This window comes from Carcharodon carcharias, chromosome 16 (genome assembly GCF_017639515.1).
Source record: "Carcharodon carcharias isolate sCarCar2 chromosome 16, sCarCar2.pri, whole genome shotgun sequence".
Lineage (NCBI taxonomy): Eukaryota > Metazoa > Chordata > Chondrichthyes > Lamniformes > Lamnidae > Carcharodon > Carcharodon carcharias.
This window is the reverse complement of record NC_054482.1, coordinates 85846762-85868422: the sequence shown is the minus strand read 5'-3', so window position 1 is coordinate 85868422 and position 21661 is coordinate 85846762. Positions and strand designations below refer to the sequence as shown.

General features: G+C 40.2%; 1 protein-coding gene across 2 annotated transcripts in view; it reads left to right on the top strand.

Moving 5' to 3' along the window:
• The window catches only part of eif2b3 (eukaryotic translation initiation factor 2B, subunit 3 gamma), a 113730-nt gene that overhangs the window by 7884 nt on the left and 84185 nt on the right, over positions 1-21661 (top strand). For both annotated transcript variants that reach the window (XM_041208858.1, XM_041208857.1), the window contains exons 3-4: positions 5995-6137; positions 17795-17954. In XM_041208858.1, the coding sequence (XP_041064792.1) occupies positions 5995-6137; positions 17795-17954 (303 nt within the window). The remainder of the gene's footprint in view (positions 1-5994; positions 6138-17794; positions 17955-21661) is intronic.

Here is a 21661-nt window from a genome sequence, read left to right as displayed (position 1 = left end):
ACGTTTACACTGGACATTTACACTTCCCTTATGGTAGTTAGTGCTGTAAAAAGAGGGCATGTCCCATCCTTCTCCTGACACTACCCTGCTGCGATGGAGTTAACCGATGGACTTTATGCTCCGCATTTCAGGAGAAGCTGGGCTTGGCAAACCTGGCCAGAAATGCGGAGCTGCATCAGGACACAGAAAAGTACAGTCAGAGCGGCAATCTGACGGAAGAATCAGGCTTTGCTTTATGATGTACAAATTTCCTTAACTGATTCTAAAAATGACTTCCCTAAAGATTATCTGCACTATTTCCTTTGAAATAGAGTTTGGACAAGACTTGGGGCTTAGAATGAGCCAGTCTAGTCATACTCTGTCAATGACAGATCTGCAAGCCATAAGCAAAAATGCAGGGAGCTAAAACCTGCTGAGTCTTTTCAGCTGAGCATGATAGCTCTGGCAATTCTTATGAAGTTCAAGTTGAGCCTTTTCGCTTAGCTCTCCATTACTAAACAATGCACGGCCGAAATGCTTGAAACAAAGTGGTGGCGTTTAATTAAACTTAATTTTTTAATGTGTATTTTATGTTGTAAACCTTATTTTCATTATTTACCTACCAACATAGTTTTGAATTCATGATGGCAATTTTGAAAATGTGATTGCTGTTTCCCAAATTCTGATTGGTGTAAGCAAGTTATCGTCCTGCTCTCACACATCATCCACCAGCTTGGGCACATGTTCCAGGACTACCTTAGGAATTCTGCCAAGCAGAAATATGTTCCATTCATAAATTGGCCACTGGGTCTGTGCAGACAAATTCACATCCCAATCTTTGACATTATAAGGGCTTTGGCTTTCTCTGATGGAATTATGAAGTGCTTCTCTGACTCACTGGAACCTTTTCCAAGGCAGGTCATTGGACCACTCTACAGGTACTGACTGTCTACTCTGCATTTTAAAATAGCCTTATTCCTGGGATTAATGTTTTCGCCGGAAAGCGGTGATGGTGGACTGGGGGTTTAGTGTTTTTTTTTAATCTACTGCAACTCAATAAACAACTATCACAGGTAGATAAGTATATCTGTCCTGTGAATGTCTGCAATAGGTTTCTGTTTGCTAGGACGCATTATTTTAATATGTTGCTAGTTGTTGTCCTATGGCATTGCAACCAGAAATGGTTCTCTGTTTTTATCCTCTTGGGAACTTTCAGTTTCTTGGAAAAAGGAATGAGGAGCCAGCACTTATAAATAATCATTAAAATTTATTTTTCCTTGGGTAAATATAATTTACCTTTTGATAAAAGATTCATAGTTCATCGTTATGTTATAATGAGGAAAAAATCAGATACTTCACACTCTCCTGAGCATTTCCGTTAAACTACAAGGGCACAAGGCCAATGAACAGGGTTTAGCATGCAAGCTCTTTTGGAAGTAAGAATAAGTCCTTGGTCATTTAAATATTAAACTTCTATCTTTTTTGAAATAAGCTTTTAGAATGTATTCTGCAGATTTTTCAAATTATTTGGAAAAACAAACTCAAAAATCCTATTCCTGTATGATGGAAAGCTTAGTCCCAGATTCACTAATTTGAAATCATACTTTGAAACTCTTCAGAGTATATGGTTCAGACTGTGACATCTTAGGAATGCAAGTGCAAGCATTTAAATAGAGTTAATGTTTCGGGTCAGTGACCTTTCATCAGACCCTGTTCTGATGAAAGGTCATTGACCTGAAACGTTGACCATTTCTCTTTACAGATGCTGCCTAACTTGCTAAGCAGTATTTTGGTTTTTGTTTTAATTGGTAACTTAGTTGATAGTGATGACTTTGGAAAGAAAGTTAAAGCTTGAACTTTTGAAAGAGGCTGAGGCCTCCAAGTAATACTGTTAACTGAATCTCGTCAAGACATGAAATAAAGTTTTATGGTTTTACAGATATTGTGAAATATATAATTATGCTTAAAACCTTATGTTCAACATTAGAGATTTCAATTATTGAGGAAGAAATATACAATTTCTGATTTGGAGCCCAAAGAATTTTGAAAGCATATTTTGAATGATTTGGTCCACTTTATTCCTTTATTCATTGGTCAGCTTTTGACACCTCATAGATATCTGATCTGTTGTCGCTTCATACTTTGGGTGTTGGAATTCTATGGGGAGTACCCTCTACTGAAAAAGCATCTTCACTTAATATAGTGAAATTGCGATGAGTCAAACTCAAATGACACAAAACTCTGGTTATGTCGAAGTCGTCAACCATTCCCGCCAGCGGAATAGCAAATCTCATGGAACTGTGCCCGTGATGAGCCGAAATTCTACACTGGTAACTCCAGATTAGCCAAGCTTATCATATGACCAGAGATAAAAACAAAAAACTGCGGATGCTGGAAATCCAAAACAAAAACAGAATTCCGTGGAAAAACTCAGCAGGTCTGGCAGCATCAGCGGAGCAGAAAAGAGTTGACGTTTCGAGTCCTCATGACCCTTCAACAGAACTCTTTTCTTCTCCGCCGATGCTGCCAGATCTGCTGAGTTTTTCCAGGTAATTCTGTTTTTGTTTTATCATATGACCACGCTGACCAATCAGAGCAGAGTTAGACCACACAAGACGTGAAATCATGGAGCGCTGGGCAAGCCTTTATTTGATATCAAGATCTCCATGAAAAACCTGTGAATATGGCAACATTGTGAGAAAGTTAAAAGTGTTATCGATTGGAGATCAGGTTCAAATAGGTTATAACTGAACAAGATGTCAAGATTGAGGATGAGATCAGCCAACCCAATGATGAGGCACTTTTCGCTTGCCTGCAGGAGGCTAGCATGGAAATTCCAGCAGAGACAACCATGGAAGTTTATGCAGAGGTGGGTGATGCTGTAAGCTGCTTGAGGGAACTGACAGATGCTGCAATTGTAGATGCAGTTCGTTCTTCAACTGAGGAAGCTGATGACCCCAAGAGTCTGATGGATGCTCGCCTGAGCAGAAAAAGATTATGGCATTTTTCCTGACGCTAATTCCTGACGTTTTTCAATGCAGGGCTCCAGCTTTTTATGAGGTCAGGCTACTGTAAGGTGTGAACAAATTGAATAAAGACTTTTTCGCTCTTTACTGTTAATTTGGCATTTGAATCTGTTGTTTCTGACATAGACCGTGTTTGTAGGTACATTCATGTGGGAATGAGGCATCCTTGGCTATCACAAAGCTCCGCTTAACACACATTTGTGGGTGGATCCCCTGCCATTCGACTCATCGAGATTTTTACTGTACATTAAAGAATTTATTGCCTGAAAAGCTCCCTGCCTCAGGCCTATGGCTGACTTATTGCAGCTGCAAAGGTTCAACGAAAGTCTCCATTCCTGCTTAAGGTAGTTTCTGATACGGAGGCTATCATTGATTTATCTCTTCCCCTCTCTCCCTGGGTTTATACACAATGGTGAACCAGCCTGTTGTAAAATCAAGCAGTGTTGGACCTTCCATTGTGGTTTGATTGTAAGTTCGTTGTTTTAAAACCTTTTCCTTTATTTTCACGTCAGCTAACTAAAATTTGTGCTTTGAAGTGAACAGGCTCTTTTGTTTTTGCCAGTTATGGTGATCCTACTACCAGATCAATATTTTTGTTTCATGTCTATGTTATATTAGTTCTGAAATCACTATTTAAGTTTTGGACTCTCTTAATGACTCAGGTCGTAAAACCACGATTTAATTGAGACAAACAAGCTAAAAGATACCAGCTCTGATTCTTTTTCTGTGCTGAGTTAACTGATCTCGACCAGGATTGCATTGGAGCTAGTACAAATTACTCCAGTGCCTTTTGGATTAGAGAGCAAAGATATCATACACGGGTTTCTGTTCTTGATCATTACTGAGTACAGCCTGTTAAGCAATGTGAATGAAAGAGGATCAGATGAGGACCGAATATGTTTAGACATGCTGCTCCAGGCATGGGTAGGTTGCCTATTTTCACCATGTAGGCTTATGTAAACAAGTGGCCAGTTAGGTGATGATACAGACCAGCTGCATATACCAACCTTAAGGAGAACATTAACTTTACAGTTCGTTTAAACCTTAAATTTTATCTGTCATCACAATTGGAAAAAATTGGCACATTAATGTTTGAACTTTGGCATTCTATATTGACAGAATCAAGGATATTTTGAGTTTCTCTCATTCAGGTAAATCTGTTTGAGCAGGACAGTCAAGTAGGCAGCAGGATAAATTATAATATATATTGTTTAACTAGTTGCAGTCAAGTGGATAAACTTAACCTTGATTCTCTTATTCCAGCATAACTTGTGCTTGGGGAGCCAGTGGTGTAGCGGTAATGTCACTCTTCCTAGTAATCCAGAGGCCTGAGCTAATGCTCTGGGAACACAGGTTCAATCTCACCATAGCAGATGGTGCAATTTCAATTCAATTAATTAATCTAGAATATAAAGCTGGTCTCAGTAAGGGTGACCATGACAACTATCATCAATTGTTGTAAAACCCCATCTAGTTCACTAATGTCCTTTAGGGAAGGACATCTGCCATACTTAACTGGGTCTGGCCTATATGTAACTCCAGACCCACAGCAATGTGGTTGACTTTTAACTGGACTCTGGGTCTTTGTGTCAGCTTGCATCTGCTGTAGTCATGGTATTCTCAGGTGAGTCTTCAATCTTTTTTCTTGTCTTTTTTCCATGGATTTGTATCTCTTTCAAGTTTGCAGCCTTCACTTGGAGTTTTTCTGGATCTTTACGCTCGGTCTGCTGCCACCATGTTTCATCTTACTTTCTGGGTCTAGATAGGGTTTGCTTGTTACGTTAGGAAATATACCATAGCCCGTTATTTGTAAAAAAAAAAAATGCTTGTTTATTTACAGATCTATGTACACCTTAGTACTCTACGTGAAGTTGTAACTCTTTCGAGTACAAACCCGTTTCCATCTGTTTCAGATGAAGTTACATTGTTTCATAGTTTGCCATTGTGAGATTTGAACTCTTGATCTTGGGGTTACAAGCCCAGTGCCATAACCACTTGGCTATTTAGGCCCAGCTACGCGAAGTTGTATTTCTGCATCCCACCAGATCCTTAATCATGTGACATTGCATTATAGTTACATCAATATCAGGTGCTTCTGATGTTAACCCTTTACTCTACAGGCCCAACAAGAGTCCAGAGAAGAGTTGAGTTTAAAAAAATTGAGATAACAATAATGGAGGATTGTATCTACCTGTTCACTTAAGTTCTACATTTGGACATCTGGAAAGCAGTATACAATATGGTGCTCCAACTTGTGCTTGCAGGAGATCCTAGCAATCCATTTTCCTCTGGAATCTCCAACAAATACATTGTTACCATTAATTTTAACTGTTCCCTATTCACCTTAAGCAATCACTTGCTTGCATGTACAATTGCTTGCTTGTGTTTATTATATATTGCAGTTCTTTCCTTATGTGTATCCAGTGCTGTTGGTCTACTTTAGTTTCACATGTTCCTCTGTTTCTTCTTACTCTCTCTAAAGGCTTTAATTACCACAGCAACCGTCTTGCCTTTCTGTACACTAATTACCTCTTGTCTCACCCTATCAGGCATTGACATGGCAAGTGTATTCCAGGTGGCCTTCCTCCCTGTGCATTGTGTACAGTTTAGTTAGTAGGTCTTCAAGCTTGGCAGTTTGTTTGTTGATTTACAAAGCACACTTCTGATTATTTTGGGAAGCAACTGAGGACCACACTCTGCATGTCAGACACTCCATAAGCTTAGCATCAATACCATCATCTCACTTGAGCTATGTGGGAAAGAGTGGTTTTGAGACCACATCAAAATCAGTGGTGAAACCTGCAGTATCATGTAACATCATGTTCATAAACTGTTCCGATTTCTCTATGATTTCGGCTAAGCCTTCTCAACAATTGTAAGGTTATTAATTATAAAAGAATAGGTGATTGATTACTTGAAAGTTCTGTGCTCAATGTATACATTTCCAATAGGAATGGCTGTACTGTAAAGGATTTTCTTTCTTTTCCAGAAGTAATAGTGGTTACAACAAGAGAAGTACAAAAACAGCTACCACAAATGGACACCAAAATGAAATTGGATACAGTATGTATTCCTGAGGACACTGACATGGGAACTGCAGACTCCTTACGACAGATACATGAAAAAATTAAGGTAGTGCATTATTCTAAGGAGCCACCAGTTACTATCATGTTTTTAAGAGTATGAGAGAATGCTTGCTTATGTCCCTCCCCAAAAGAATACAATTAATTTTTTAATATATTATACTTACTTCTCTTTGAGTACATGTGTCTCTGCCTCTCTTGCTGTGTTTCTGCAATAAATTTCTCTTTCCCTAATTGTTTGTTTCTTTCCCAGTTTTGCAGTTTCTTTAATATTTTCTTTATCATTTAGATAATGAACTATTCTGTAACCCCTATCAATTTGTGCAATCTTCACTATGTCTTATTTTGCCGACCTTTGTTTGTAGCTTTCTAGCTTCTTCAGACTTTCTCCCAACCATCTTAGTACTTGAGTGCAACTAAATTGTTGTTTAAAAGACTTCTCGGCGTTTCTCATGTCGACGTGTCATTATTTTCTCACCCAATCTGTGTGCAGATTTCAGTCTGCTGTTTCCCAGCCTCCAGCTGAACTAAATTAGTAAAACGGGGATTATTTTAATTGCAGAAAGATTCTTGTACTTGTGCATATTGGGGCTGTTGTTCATCCAGTGGTTGGAAAAATGCTTTGGCTGAGCCCACAAAAATTCTCATAGCTTCTTGTGTCCCTCCAGAAAGCCTGGAAAAAAACGACAGACTGTTCATTTGTTCGCTCTTGCTTTGATTCATTTTGTGTGGTTTCTTCACTTTTCCTTCTTTACTTTTTTCCTCCTTAGCTTCTAACTTTCTCACTCCTCACACTTAGTTTTTTTCTCCTCCCTTCCTTTTACGCCTCTAACTCCAGTTTGTCACCTCTTTGCCATTCTGTGGTTTCTTCCTTCATTTCACCTTCCTTTTCCTCTTCCACAAGCAAGTCATTGACTAATGAAGCTGGAGCGCACAAGGAAGTACTAGAGAGTAATCTTTTGGAGGATAGGTTTTATTAAAGCCAATTTTGGGGATTGTTTTTTCTGGTTTTTGGTCATTTACATTTTTTGGGTCGAGAATGGAATAGGTGAGAAGCTGCTATGGGAGCTGTGTTTCAGCAAATTGTTTTTACTGGACTGTGAGTAGATAGAAATTTTTTTATCAAATGTGATTGAGAATATAAGTTTGTGTAATATGATTGGGCAATAAAAGTAAAAAAAAACTGTAACCCTCACCACCTAGACCATCCACGTTGATCATAAGCAGATGTCTATAAAGAGTAAATAGCAGTAACTATATTCCATTACTTTAGAAGTCAAGTACATAGGCACCACTTAAAACATTAATTTTGCTGACTATTTTGGGTAATTCAGTTTCAATCAGCTATTTGCACCTCATTTAAATGCTTTTTTTAGTACACAAGCAAAATACTGTGGATGTTGGAAATCTGAAATAGAAACAGAAAATGCTGGAAATACTCAGGTCTGGTAGCATTTATGGTGAGAGAAACAGAGATAACATTTCAGGTTGATGCCCTTCATCAAAACTCATTATTTTAGCAAAGCGTCTGTGTGTAGATGGTGTCTGTGTGTAAATGGTGATTGTTTTTGTCCCTTCATCATTTCTGCACTTTAATCAGGCAGCCTGTAGCTTTCAGTCCCTCACTCCTTCTCTCTGGACCTTTTTAAAAACTCCTGGAACTGCTACAAAGTCCTTCTTAACAGTGAGCTTGCGGCTACCATGGCCAGGGTAGGACCAGTTTACTGAGACTGGATTATGTGTTTTTCAGTCCATTGTGGAGTTTTACTTGGAGCTGGTGTACTTGGTCACCACCTTTGTCCCTTCCGACATGGCGTGCTTGGCTAGTTCCCCGGGCAGCAGCAGGCGCATGGCGGTCTGGATCTCCCGGTAGCTGATGGTGCTGCGCTTGTTGTAATGGGCCAGGCAGGAAACCTCACCCATGATGTGCTCAAAAATAACATTCACAAACGAGTTCATGATCCTCACGGCCTTGGAGGAGATGCCGGTGTTGGCGTGAACCTGCTTAATCACTTTGTAGATATAGATGGAGTAACTCTCCTCCCTCGACCATCGCCGCTTCTTGCCACCCTTTGTTGACGGTTTCTTTAAGGCTTTCTTGGCTCCCTTCTTGGGAGCTGGTTTCTTCTCATCAACCATCTTCAGTTCAGATGTAGTGCAGGCTGATCCAGTGGATGATGGTGATATCACCTGCAGCCTATTGAGCTTTCCTCTTTATAGATGGTGAGTACAGGTGGTGGTGGATGAAGGGCAGTAATTTGTTCCCCTGTATTGTGTTGTGTCCCTTCTCCAGAATCTCTGCTATCAGGTTCTGGAACGGTGGCTTAGTCAACTGGGGCGCCAACCCTGACATGATCAGTTGTATTTACCTACTTTGGTAGTCTTTCTTGCGTTCTCATGGGCTTTACCTTTAGACGGAGGCAAATCTTTTGATGACTCCTTCCACCGTGTGTTGCAAATTGCCTTAACACTAATACACCCATTGTAAACAATGGGGACTGTTAACAATGGAAAAACCACTACGACTTAGGCTTTATTCAATAAGGAAGGAAAAAAACTGACTCGATACCGATGAGTAACTTGATAATCATGACATTAATTGACTTGATGTATCAGACAGACACAAGAATTGTTACAACAAATACCTTTGTGAATGGTGACTGATTTTGTCCCTTCTTCATTTCTGCAACTTTAATCAGGCAACCTTGCTGTTTGTATTGGCTTGTATGTGTGCAAGCAGAACATTAAACTGTCACTTCATCCCGGCCCTCCTGTGTACACTTTACAATTATGCAATTAAAGATGCTTTCTCTCCATCCCATAGCTAAAACTTGTTTATTTAAGTCCAATTAAATTCTTGATAGATAAATATTTCTATTAAGTATATAGAAGTTGAACATTGGATACCTTGATGATATCTGCATCCTGTGTAGTCACTCCGGTTTAGTGGACTAATTTTCACTGTTTATTCTTGTTCATGAAAAAGTTGCACTTTTTGTCTTGTTTGTATCCCATATTCCACTTTGTTAGCCTTCTGTATGATGTATTGAATAATTAGATTAATAATCTGCTAAATTGCAGTGACATACAAGTAATAATAGAATGCAGCCGTCTTGTATTTTAATAATTAAGGAGTGGAATGGTGCCTACTGAACTCATTGCAATATTTCTCTACGACTTCCTTTTAACCAACTATAAAAGTTTGCATAAGAGGGATTATTCACATGACAAGCAATGTGTGAGTTGAGATGCTGAGTGGAGGCTAGGTACAAGGATAACCAGAGGAAGTCTTTTGTGCACCTGTTAGTCATTGCTCATGGAGGGGCACCGGCAAATGTTTACTTTGGTAAATGTGGTTAGTAGTTGGGGGCGGGGCAGGAGTGGTAGTACTTTCAAGTCTAATCTTAAAAATGTAATAAAGCTTGACTTTATTGAAATAACTCAAACTGAAACATTCTAGGTATTAGATTTTTTTTTATTCATTTACGGGATATGGGCATCGCTGGCTAGGCCAGTATTTCTTGCCCATCCGTAATTGCCCTTGAGAAGGTGGTGGTGAGCTGCTTTCTTGAACCGCTGCAGTCCCCGTGCTGTTAGGGAAGGAGTTCCAGGATTTTGACCAAGCAACAGTGAAGGAACAGCGATATATTTCCAAGTCAGAATGAGGAGTGTCTTGGGGGGAACTTCCAAGTGGTAGTGTTTCCATGTACCTGCTGCCCTTGTCCTTCTAGATGGCAGCAGTCCTGGGTTTGGAAGGTGCTGCCTAAGGAGCCTTGGTGAGTTTCTGCACCTTGTACATGGTACACACTGCTGCCACTGTTAGTTGGTGGTGGAGGGAGTGAATGTTTGTGGAAAGGGTGCCAGTCAAGCGGGCTGCTTTGTCCTGGATGACGTCAAGCTTTCTTGTCAAGATTTGTGTCTTGTAGATGGTGGACAAGCTTTGGGTAGTCAGGAGGTGAGTTACTCGCCGCAGAACTCCTAGCCTGTATACATATAACTTAATATCTCTGAAAACTTGTAAACGAATTGCATTGGAACTTGGAGCATCTATAAATGTGGAGTCTTATTGTAAGGATAGGATCAATTAAGAAAGAAAAGCAGAAAATGCTGGAGATACTCAGGTCAGGCAGCATCTGTGGAGAGAAAGAGACAAAGTTAGCTTTAGAGATCAATGACCTTTCATCAGAATTGAAAATGCTAGAAACATTTTTGACGCATTAGTTTTTCTCATTTGATTTAATATATACATTCATTTTAATGCTGTAGACAGTGTAATTTCTGTAGCTATGTGACTTTTTTATAAGTATGGGATACAAAGGTCTTGGGACAAGGTTTCTTGATTTTTTTGATGGTTAATATAAAATATCACTAAAGGGAAGAAGAATGCACAGAAGTAATCAGTTAGTAAGTAGTGAACTTCAAAATGATCAATGCCTCCGGATTTGTATCCAGGCTGAAAGTGATGTTTATCAGTGCTAATTCACTGGACTTCCTAACCTGAAAAGACATGTCTCTGAAGCAGTGGAAAGGAAGTTAAAAGGAATATATTTTTTCTAAAGTTGTTTTTTTTTGAAAATGTTGATCCAGTCTTAATTTAACATTTTAAAAGACTACTTTTGTTTTCAGTGTGACTGATACAATGCACCAGCTGACGAGAGATAATGTGACGTTCTGATGTTTATGGAGTGCCTACACTGTGATTTATTTTCTTCATTATGCCATTGAGAATTACTGATCTGTTTAGCTTTGAATGGCTGATTCTGCTGCTTCATTTAATTTAATGAAAACTTAACTTGTCTTCATCCAGTTAAATTACACAGTATTTTACTCTGCTTATAAAGTGTAGCTTGAAAAAAAATGTAATTGCTCATTAAATACAATTTCTAAATGATGCACTGTAATGTGGTTTGGATAATGTGAAATCCTTCTCAGTTACCAAATAAATAACTCAAATGCTTTAAAGAGGGACTCTCTACATTGATACCATTATTTTGTTCATATTTTTTCTTACCTTTGTTGAATAATATTAGTTCCCTTAACTCTTCCTGGTCTCCTGATATAATCCCAGCAGAGACCACAGGTTCTGGAGATAGCTGCCATTTGGAAGCTGCTTCCTTAAAAAAAAAAATTCACATGAGTAGTACAGAGTAACCCTCTGTCTCTGGCAACACAGTTGCATAATGCAGTATATGTAGCAACAGAAGCTTAAACATCCAAGCTACCTATGGTGCATATATTGGTGCTCCAATATATTCCACTGCTGTTGGACCTTTGTATTTATTTTAAAATGTTTATTTAACAAGCTTTTTTGTCAGTATATAACTCATACTCATCACTTTTTATAGCTTTTAAAATGAATTTTGTGACATATGGGCCCAAATCTTTTGGTCTCTGGTACAACTGCAGATGACCCTGCAGAAGTTCTGATGCACTGACCTACATGAGAATTGCCCAGGAAGTTTCAATTTCCAAAGGGGAATTCTCCAGTTCGCTGAGACCCTCTGCAAATGTCTCCGATTAGAGCTAGTGCTATTAAAAAAGGGCATGTCCTGTCTATCCCTGATTCTTCTTCGCTGCAACAGAGCTTTCCAGGGTACGCTGCACTCCACATTTCTGATAAAGCTGGCTCAGAAGACCTGGCCAGAAATGCGGAGCAGGGTCGAGTTGAGGGAAAGTTCAAGCAGGTGGCAATCTGGCGATAATTGCTGCTCCTCAGAATATCTTGGCCATGGTGTCGAAATGATCTGTGCAAATAAACAATGCCAAAGCTGATGGTGCAGGAATTGGAACTATACAGTATTACTTAACCTGAGAAAGGCTTTGCATGAATTGATGATGAGCAAATTGGTGTCTCGCATGGGGCAACACATTTGTGCAACATGCAATAACTCTGAAGAGAAATATCAATTTATCTGAGCTCGTGATAGACATTCATCGTCCCAATAAAACTTCTAACAGTCTTGATCTTTTAGTAACTGCTTCATTGGATTATGCAATGTCTACATACAGTTAAAGTTGCTGTTCGTTTTCCTATTACTGAGGAGAAAAGACAAGGATAAAAATAGGAGTTAAAACCCCACAAAAATGGTAGATGGTGCTGATAAATCATTCAAACCTGTTGCTATTGTAGCCAATATTAGTTTAATGTGTTGCCTCTAGATATGTAAAAATGTTGAAAAAACAATTCTAAAGGCATTGTATCTGAATGCACGGAGCGTTTGCAATAAGGTAGACAAATTAAAAACACAAAAAGATGCAAATGTGTACAATATGATTGTGATTACGGAGACATGGCTGTGGGGTGACCAAGGCTGGGAACTGAATATCCAAAGGTACTCGATATTTAGGAAGAACAGGCAAAAGGGGAAAGGAGGTGGGGTGGCATTATTAGTTGAGGATGAAATTAGTGCAATAGTGAGAGAGGATATTGGCTCTGAAAATCTAGATGTAGAATCCATCTGGGTGCCGCTAAGAAGCAACAAGGGGTGGGAATTGGTGGGAGTTGTCTTTAGGCCTCCAAACAGTAGTGATAAGGTAGGGGACGGCTTTAAACAGGAAATTAGAGATGCACGTAACAAGGATGCTATAGCAATCTTGACTTTAATCTACATATGGACTGGACAAACCAAATTAGCAACAATACTATAATGGATGAATCCCTGGAGTGTGTATCCCTGGATATTTTTAGGAGACCAATAGTCGGGGAGCCAACTAGGGAACAGGCTAACCTAGATTTTGTGTTATGCAATGGGAAGGGGTTAATTAATAATCTTGTGCGGGGTCCTTTAGGGAACAGTGATTATAGCATGATAGAATTCTTCATGAGGATGGAAAATGAAGTATCTGGTGCAAAACTAGGGTCCTAAATATAAACAAAGGAAACTACAAAGGTATGAGGCACAAGTTGGCTAAGATGTTTGGAGAACTTCATTAAAAGGCATGATGGTGGATGGGCAATGGCTAATATTTAAGGAACAAATGTATGAATAGCAATAATTACACATTCCTTTCTGCTACAAAAACACAACAGGAAATGCGGCCCAACCATGGCTAACGAAATACATTAAGGATAGCATTAGAAGCAAAGAGAAGCCATATAAAGTTGCTAGAAAAAGTAGCAAACCTGAGGGTTGGGAGCAGTTTAGAATTCAGCAAAGGAGGACCAAGAGATTGATTGAGGGGAACAATAGATTATGAGAGTAAACTTGCAAGGAACATAAAAACTTCTATCAGTATGTAAAAAGAAAAAGATTAGTGAAGACAAATGTCCGAAACGGGAGAATTATAATAGAGAACAAGGAAATGGCCGAGCAATTAAACAACTACTTTAGCTTTGTCTTCACAGAGGAAGACGCAAATAACTTCCCAGAAATGCTAGGGAACCAAGGGCTTATTGAGAAGGAGGAATTGAAGGAAATTAGTATTAGTAAAAAAAATAGTGCTGGGGAAATTAATGGGACCGAAAGCCAATAAATCCCCAGGGCCTGATAGTCTGCATCCCAGGGTACTAAAGGAGCTGACCATGGAAGTAGTGAATGAGTTGTTTGTCATCATCCAAAATTCTGTTGATTCTGGAACAGTTCTGACAAATTGGAGGATGGCAAATGTAGCCCCACTACTTAAAGAAGGAGGGAGGGGGAAAACAGGGAATTACAGACTGGTTAGCCCAACATCAGTAGTAGGTAAAATGCTAGAGTCTATTAGAAAGGATGTAATAACAGGAAGCCTGGAAAAGAATCAGCAGGATTAGACAAAGTCAACATGGATTTATGAAAGCAAAATCATGTTTGACAAACCTATTGGAGTTTTTTTGAAGATGTAACTAGCAGAATAGGTAAGGGAGAACCAGTGGATGTGGTGTATTTTGGTTTTTGATAAAGTCCCACATAAGAGGTTAGTGTGCAAAATTAAAGCATGTGGGATTAGGGGTAATATAGTGGCATGGATTAAGAATTGGTTAACAGACAGGAAACAGAGAATAGGAATAAATGGGTCTTTCTCAGAGTGGCAGGCAGTGACTAGTGAGGCACCGCATGGATCAGTGCTTGGGCCCTAGCTATTCACAATATATATCAATGATTTGGATGAGGGAACCAAATGTAATATCTCCAAGTTCGCTGGCAACATGAAACTTGGTGGGAATGTGACCAGTGAGGAGGGTGTTAAGAGGCTTCAAGGCGATTTAGACAGGTTGAGTGAGTGGGCACATACATGGCAGATGCAGTGTAATGTGGATAAGTGTGAAGTTATTCGCTTCGGTGGGAAACTCAGAATGGCAGAGTATTATTTACATGGTGACAGATTGGGAAATATTGATGTACAAAGGGACCTGGGTGTCCTTGTACACCAGTCACTGAAAGCAAGCATGCAGGTGCAGCAAACAGATGGCATGTTGGCCTTCATTGCGAAAGGACTTGAATGCAGGAGCAAAGATGTCTTACTGCAGCTGTACAGGGCCTCGGTGAGACCACACCTGGAGCATGGAGTGCAGTTTTGGTCTCTTTACCCAAGAAAGGATATACTTTACATGGGCTTGCGGCGAAGGTTCACCAGACTGATTACTGGGATGGCAGGATTGTCGTATGAGGAGAGATTGAATCCAGTAGGTCTGTATTCACTGGAGTTTAGAAGAATAAGAGGGGATCTTATTGAAACGTAAAATGTCCTGACAGGGAACAAGGTGTCACAATCTCAGGATATGGGGCAGGCCATTGAGATGAGGAGAAACTTCATTCGGAGGGTGGTGAATCTGTGGAATTCTCTAACACAGAAGGTTGTGGAAGCCAAGTTACTGAACATATTCAAGAAAGAAATAGATTTTGAGACTCTAAAAGCTTCAAGGGCTGAATGACCTACTCCTGCTCCAATTTTCTATATTTCTGTGTACCGGGTATAAGATTGTAGATCTGGTTTTCGTACATATTACCAAAGGCTAAAAAATTGTCACTGCATCCGAGCAGGCTGGAGTGACCCTTTTTCCATTTTGAAACTTGTTGACAATCTACACTTCTGTCTTCAGGTCAAGGTGCATTAATTATCTACAATATGCATTGTTGATCAAATCATTAAGGTACATTTTGGTTATGATACCCTAATTTATGCCTAAAGCATATTTTACAAATGCCTTGTTGCACTAGTATAGCATTCCTCTAAGTAAGTGTATTAAGGGTTCAAGCTCAACACTGGGAACTGAGTGCACAAACTAGGGTGACACTGCAGTGCACACTGAGGGAATGTTTCATTATCCTTGTCTTTTAGATGAGACTTTAATATGTCCAGATGGCATAAAAGATATGATGCCACAATCTAAGGAAGGGTGGGGGGGTCTCCTGGCCATTATGTATCTCTCAATCAGTATAATCAAGAATAGATGCCTGGTTATTTTATCTCATTTGCTCCTTTTGAGATCTGATGTGTTCAAGTTGGCTGCTAGATTTGACTACAAAAAAACAATTAGGGCTTAGTGACCTGTGAAGTACGGTGGCACATTCTGATTTGAAAGGCACTATATAACCTCAAACAAAAACAAAAGTTGCTAGAAAAACTCAGCAGGTCTGACAGCATCTGTGGAGAGGAAGACAGTTAACGTTTCGAGTCCGTATGACTCTTCATCAGAACTAAAGAGAACTAGAAATGTGGTGAAATATAAGCTGTTGGGGGCAAGGGAGAGATTGCCAAAGATGCCATAAACAAAGGGTCAAAGGGGTGTTGACGGTAGTGATATTAGCTAAAGGATGCTAATGGTGTCATTAATAGTGGAAAGCAGGATGAGCAAGTGACAAATGGCCCTAGTGGGGGTGGGGTGGGGGGAAGGTATTGAAATAGGTTAAAAGATGGAGATAAAACAATGGATGGGAATACATTTTAAAAATAATAATAGAAATAGGTGGGAAAAGAAAAATATAATAATTATTAGGAAAAAAAGGGGATCAAAAAGGAGGTGAGGATGGAGGAGAGAGTTCCTGATCTGAAGTTGTTGAACTCCATGTTAAGTCCAGAAGGCTGTAAAGTGCCTAATTGGAAGATGAGGTATTGTTCCTCCAGTTTGCACTGAGCTTCACTGGAACATTGCAGCAGGCTAAGGATGGACATGTGGGCGTGAGAGCAGGGTGGTGTGTTAAAAAGGCAAGTGACAGGAAGGTCTGGGTCATACTTGCGGACAGACCGAAGGTGTTCCACAAAGCGGTCACCCAGTCTGCGTTTGGTCTCTCCAATGTAGAGTACTCCGCATCGGGAGTAGTGAATGCAGTAGACTAAATTGAGGGACGTGCAAGTGAAATGCTGCTTCACTTGAAAGGAGTGTTTGGGCCCTTGGACGGTGAGGAGGAGGGAAGTAAAGGGGCAGGTATTGTACCTTCTGCGGTTGCATGAAAAGGTTCCTTGGGAAGGGGTTGTGGTGTAAGAGGTGATGGAGGAGTGGACCAGGGTGTCCTGGAGGGAACGGTCCCTACGGAATGCTGACGGTGGGGTGAAGTGGCATCATCAGAACAGATGCGATGGAGGCGAAGGAACTAAGAGAATGGGATGGAGTCCTTCTATGATGTCACCTTCCAAAACAGTTCTTTTGACATATCTTCCTTCTTTCTTAACCAAGGTTTTCCACCCACGGTGATTACAGGGCGCTCAACCGTGTCTGGCCCATCTCCCGGGCATCCGCCCTTACACCTTCCACTCCCTCCCAGAACCATGATAGGGTCCCCCTTGTCCTCATTTACCCCACCAGCCTCCGCATTCAAAGGAATTGAATTCAATAGCCATTTCCGCCAACTCCAGCATGATGCCACCACCAAACACATCTTCCCTTCACCCCACTATTGGCATTCGGTCTATCCACCAGCATGACCCAGACCTTCCTGTCGCTTGCCGTTTCAACATACCACCCTGTTCTGATGCCCACATGTCTGTCCTTGGCCTGCTGCAATGTTCCAGTGAAGCTCAACGCAAACTGGAGGAACAGCACCTCATCTTCCGATTAGGCATTTTACAGCCTTTTGGACTTAACATTGAGTTCAACAATATTGTTCAGATCATGAACTCTCTCTTCCATCCTCACCCCCTTTTTGATCCCCTTTTTTCTAATAATTATTATGCATTTTTTATGGATATATTTTTCTTTTCCCACATATTTATTATTATTTTTAAAATTTATTCCCATCCATTGTTTTATCTCCACCTTCTAGCCTATTTCGACCCCTTCCCCCCACCCCACCCCCACTAGGGCCATCTGTCACTTGCTCATCCTGCATTCTACCCTTAATGTCACCATTAGCTAATATCACCACCGTCAACACCCCTTTGACCTTTTTATGACATCTTTGGCAATCTCTCCTTTGCCTCCATCTATCACTGGCCCTCTATCCAGCTCCACCTGTCCCACCCCCCTTTAACAGCTTATTTTTCACCACATTTCTATTTCTCTTTAGTTCTGATGAAGAGTCATACGGACTCGAAACGTTAACTTTGTCTTTCTCTCCACAGTTGTTGTCAGATCTGCTGCGTTTTTCCAGGAATTTTTTTGTTTGTTTCAGATTTCCAGCAGCAGCAGTATTTTGCTTTTAACTATATAACCTCAGCATTTTTTTGTCCTTTTTCTTCCTTTGTTCCTTTCTCATTTCTATTCCAAAAGGGCCAAGTTCTAGGCAAAACGTTCATGTTGTATTAAAAATTGAAATGCATAAAAATTGAAAATTGTTTTTCTTTTCACAGACAGATGTTTTGGTGGTCAGTTGTGACCTCATCACTGACGCAGCTCTGCACGAAGTAATAGACCTGTTCCGTGCACATGATGCCACATTGTCAATGCTAATGCGTAAGGCGCATGATTTTACTGAACCTGTGCCAGGCCAGAAAGGAAAAAATAAAGAAGGTAAAGTTTTCCTAGGAGGGAAAAAACATGAGCAATTGATTCTTTAAGTATCAGCAGACAATCTAACAGTAGATCGCAAACTCCTTATGGAAGTCTCTTCAATGTTGCACAAGTGTTGTCTTTACACTGATGGAGACAATGGGCTAAATTTTCATCTTACCACCTGGTGCAAAACTAGTGGTGTGGATTTAACCATCCATGTCCATTGAAATCAGTGGTGATGTAAATCTGTCAGCCTGTATAATCGGTTGTCCATCTGTTACACCAGATTTTCACTGGGTTGGCAAGTTGAAAATCTATCCTCACCCTTTTAGTGGGAGAAGAAATTAAGAATAAATTTTCATCTCTCCACTTTCATTGGGCAAAAGGCATGTACCTGCAAACCAGCCATCCACCTGTTGGATTCAATACAACGCCCAATTAATTTTCATCGTAGAGCCTCATTATAATAATTTAATCTGCCAGATCTGAATGAGCACTGCTAGACAGCTGACAGATCAATTGCATGAGCGGGCATCTTGTGTCTCCTCTGCAGAGCTGAGCCCTGAAGTGATACATCAGAAAGATAGGGGGTTTGGAAAGAGTGACAATCCAGGTGGACAAGGATGGGTTGTGGCTAATTGAAAACAAAGGGACTGACAACAGTTGGAAAGATTCATTCATTCTGTGCTCCTTGTGGCCCAGTAAAGATCATTGCAACAGCAATTTTTGCTTGCTGTTTCTGGAGCAGCCTGCAGCAGTCCTTTTTAAGGCTGGCTTGTTTGGTTGCTCAACATGCCAGCCAGTGGGATGCCAAAGTTGCACCAGGGTCCTGCAAAAAGTATGGAGCCCTGATTTCATGTCCTGCCTATTTCGATTACATCAGAGATTATTGTGCGTGTTATAGAGAATCTATATCATTTATTTTGTTATTTAGAAAGCCAAGAAGGCTTTAAAACAATTAAATTGCAATGAAAAATGTCAATATCAAAATGTACTATCCATATCAGCATATTCAAATAAAACATGGTGTTGTCACTAATTTTTTTAAGTATAATTACACATGTATGAAAATTTTGTATTCACTACAAGTTGTGTAAAATCACCTAGCGGCACAATTACAGCTGTTGTCCTATGGTGTGAGCTGTGTCAGAGGAGAAGATTTTAACTATCTTAGACTGGTGTGATATACTAGTGGTTACAGGTCTCTCAATTTGAGCTGATGACTTGATAGTAACATTGTACAATGTTGTCACCAGGTTTATTTAGCATATTGAGATCAATGCACTGTAGAAAATATGCATGATGCACTCTAAATTTAATCCCTCAAATTGTTTTCTTATTAATTGCATCTGCTATAATATGCCCCAAAAAGATGTCTCCAGAAAAATAGTAAAAAGAGCTTCCTATTCCATGACCTCAAAACTATTTTGCTGTTAATGAAGCACTTTTGGAACCAAGTCACTAAAACTGTTGAAAAGGGAGACATGTTGCTGAAGCTTTCCATCTTGCACTCATCAAGACAGACGCAAGAATGCCAAATTTTAAATAATCACAACAATTTAAACTACAGGAGAAAAGGAGTGCTGATTGGTTGACATGTCAAATCTGGCTAAGGTTTTGCCATAGAGAAAGCATTGGGGAACTATATTGCTTCCAGGTGATTCAAAAAAGGTGCAAGGCTCGAACATTATTCCATTTGTTTGCAGAGAATGGGCTCCTACATATGAATGTATTTTGCTTCTAGCAAGCATAAATGAGCCAAATTGTGAGAATGAAAGATGATCTTAAATTGGTTGTTCGTGTAGCTATTAGCGTTCCCAGGATTGTTCAGCAAGTGCTGCCCAATTGCAGAATCACTTGTGATGCTAGACGTTTTGTTTTGGGTTTTGCAAGCGCTGACTGGTTGAGTATGACCTGTCCTCTGACTACTACAAACAGGAGGAACGTGTTTGATTTGATCAGCTAATCGCTGCGAAGCATGACCTACATACCTGGCATTGTACAGGCATTATGTTGCTCAATTGTGTGGTAGGCATTACATGTTTTTGAACTTACGGTAGCACCCTGTTAGTGGAAAATACCACTTGGGTCATAGCAGCATGAAACAGCTGCTATGTGTTCAAATTCAGAATCACTAATGTAATGTCGTTAAATGCAACAGTCAGTTTGCATACTGCAAGGTCCAACAAACAGCAGTGAAATAATTGACCAGATAATCAATTTTGGTGATGTTGTTGGATAATGCTTACCAGGGAACTGGGAGACTCCTCTGCCCTCCCAAGTAGTACCATGAGATCTTTTACATCCATCAGAAGGTAAATGGAGCCTCGTTTTAGTGACTCATCTGAAAGATGTCACTTCCAATAGTACAACACTCCCTAAGTACTGCATTGAAGTGTCACCTTAGATTATGTGTTCTAGTCTATGCAATGGAACTTGAACTCAGGACCTACTGACTCAGAGCTGAGAGTGTTACCAGTGAGCAAAGGCTGACAATTATGGATGAGGCAGGCCATTTGGCTCATCTCCACTTTTCAATTCAGAGATGTTAAACTCCTGCATTATAACACTCAATTGGTTTATAAATGATTTCAGGGTTTTTGTTTCTAATATTGCTTCTGCGAGCTAATTACATGTGTTGATCACTTTGTGTAAAGAAATGGCTAATATCTTTTCCTAGCTTGTACCTGTTAATTTAAAGTAATTTCCAGATTTGCTTTATTTAAGCTGTTACAATCTTATATACTTACATGCTCACCTTTCAGATGTATTCTTTCAAGGCTGAAGAGCACAAGCTTTCTATTTGAGTAAAACCTCTAAGACTGGATCTCAACCATGTAGATTTTTCCTGAACTGACCCAGATGTTCGAGTGTCTTCTTGATGTCTATGTGACCTGAACTGGATGTACTTGTTATGGTGTGGCCTAATCAGAGGATTGTTCAAGTTTATCACAACTTCCTAAAATTCAGCTCCATTGTTTTGGCTGTATAGTTCAACTTTCCATTGGCCTTGTTTTTTTCAGCTCTATTGATTAGACATTCTGAGTGCTGAGTTGACTGAGACGTATAGGGATTCTTCAACTTTGTGCATGGCTATTTCAACACCATTAAGTATGTGTGCTACCCACTTATCCTTCCAAAGTTTAGCACTTTACATTTGCCTGCATTAAACTTAAGCTCCCATTGTTCTGCCCATTGGTGAGTGGAATTTCCAGGTGGTGGTGTTCCCATGTGTCTACTGCCCTTGTCCTTCTAGATGGTAGCGGTCATGGGTTTGGAAGGTGTTACCTAAGGAGCCTTGGTGAGTTTATGCAGTGCATCTTGTAGATAGTACACACTGCTGCCACTGTGCGTCGGTGGTGGGGGGAGTGAATGTTGTGGATGCGGTGCCAATCAAGCGGGCTGCTTTGTCCTGGATGGTATTAAGCTTCTTGACTGTTGTTGGAGCTGCCTCATCCAGGCAAGTGGAGAGTATTTCATCACACTCCTCACTTGTGCCTTGTAGATGGTGGACAGGCTTTTGGGAGTCAGGAGGTGAGTTATTAGCTGTAAGATTCCTAGCCTCTGACCTGCTCTTGTAGCCACAGTATTTATATGGCTAGTGCCGTTCAGTTTCTGGTCAATGGTAAGCCCCAGGATGTTGATAGTGGGGGATTCAGCGATGGTAATGCCATTGAATGTCAAAGGGCAATGGTTAGATTCCCTTGTTGGAGATGGCCATTGCC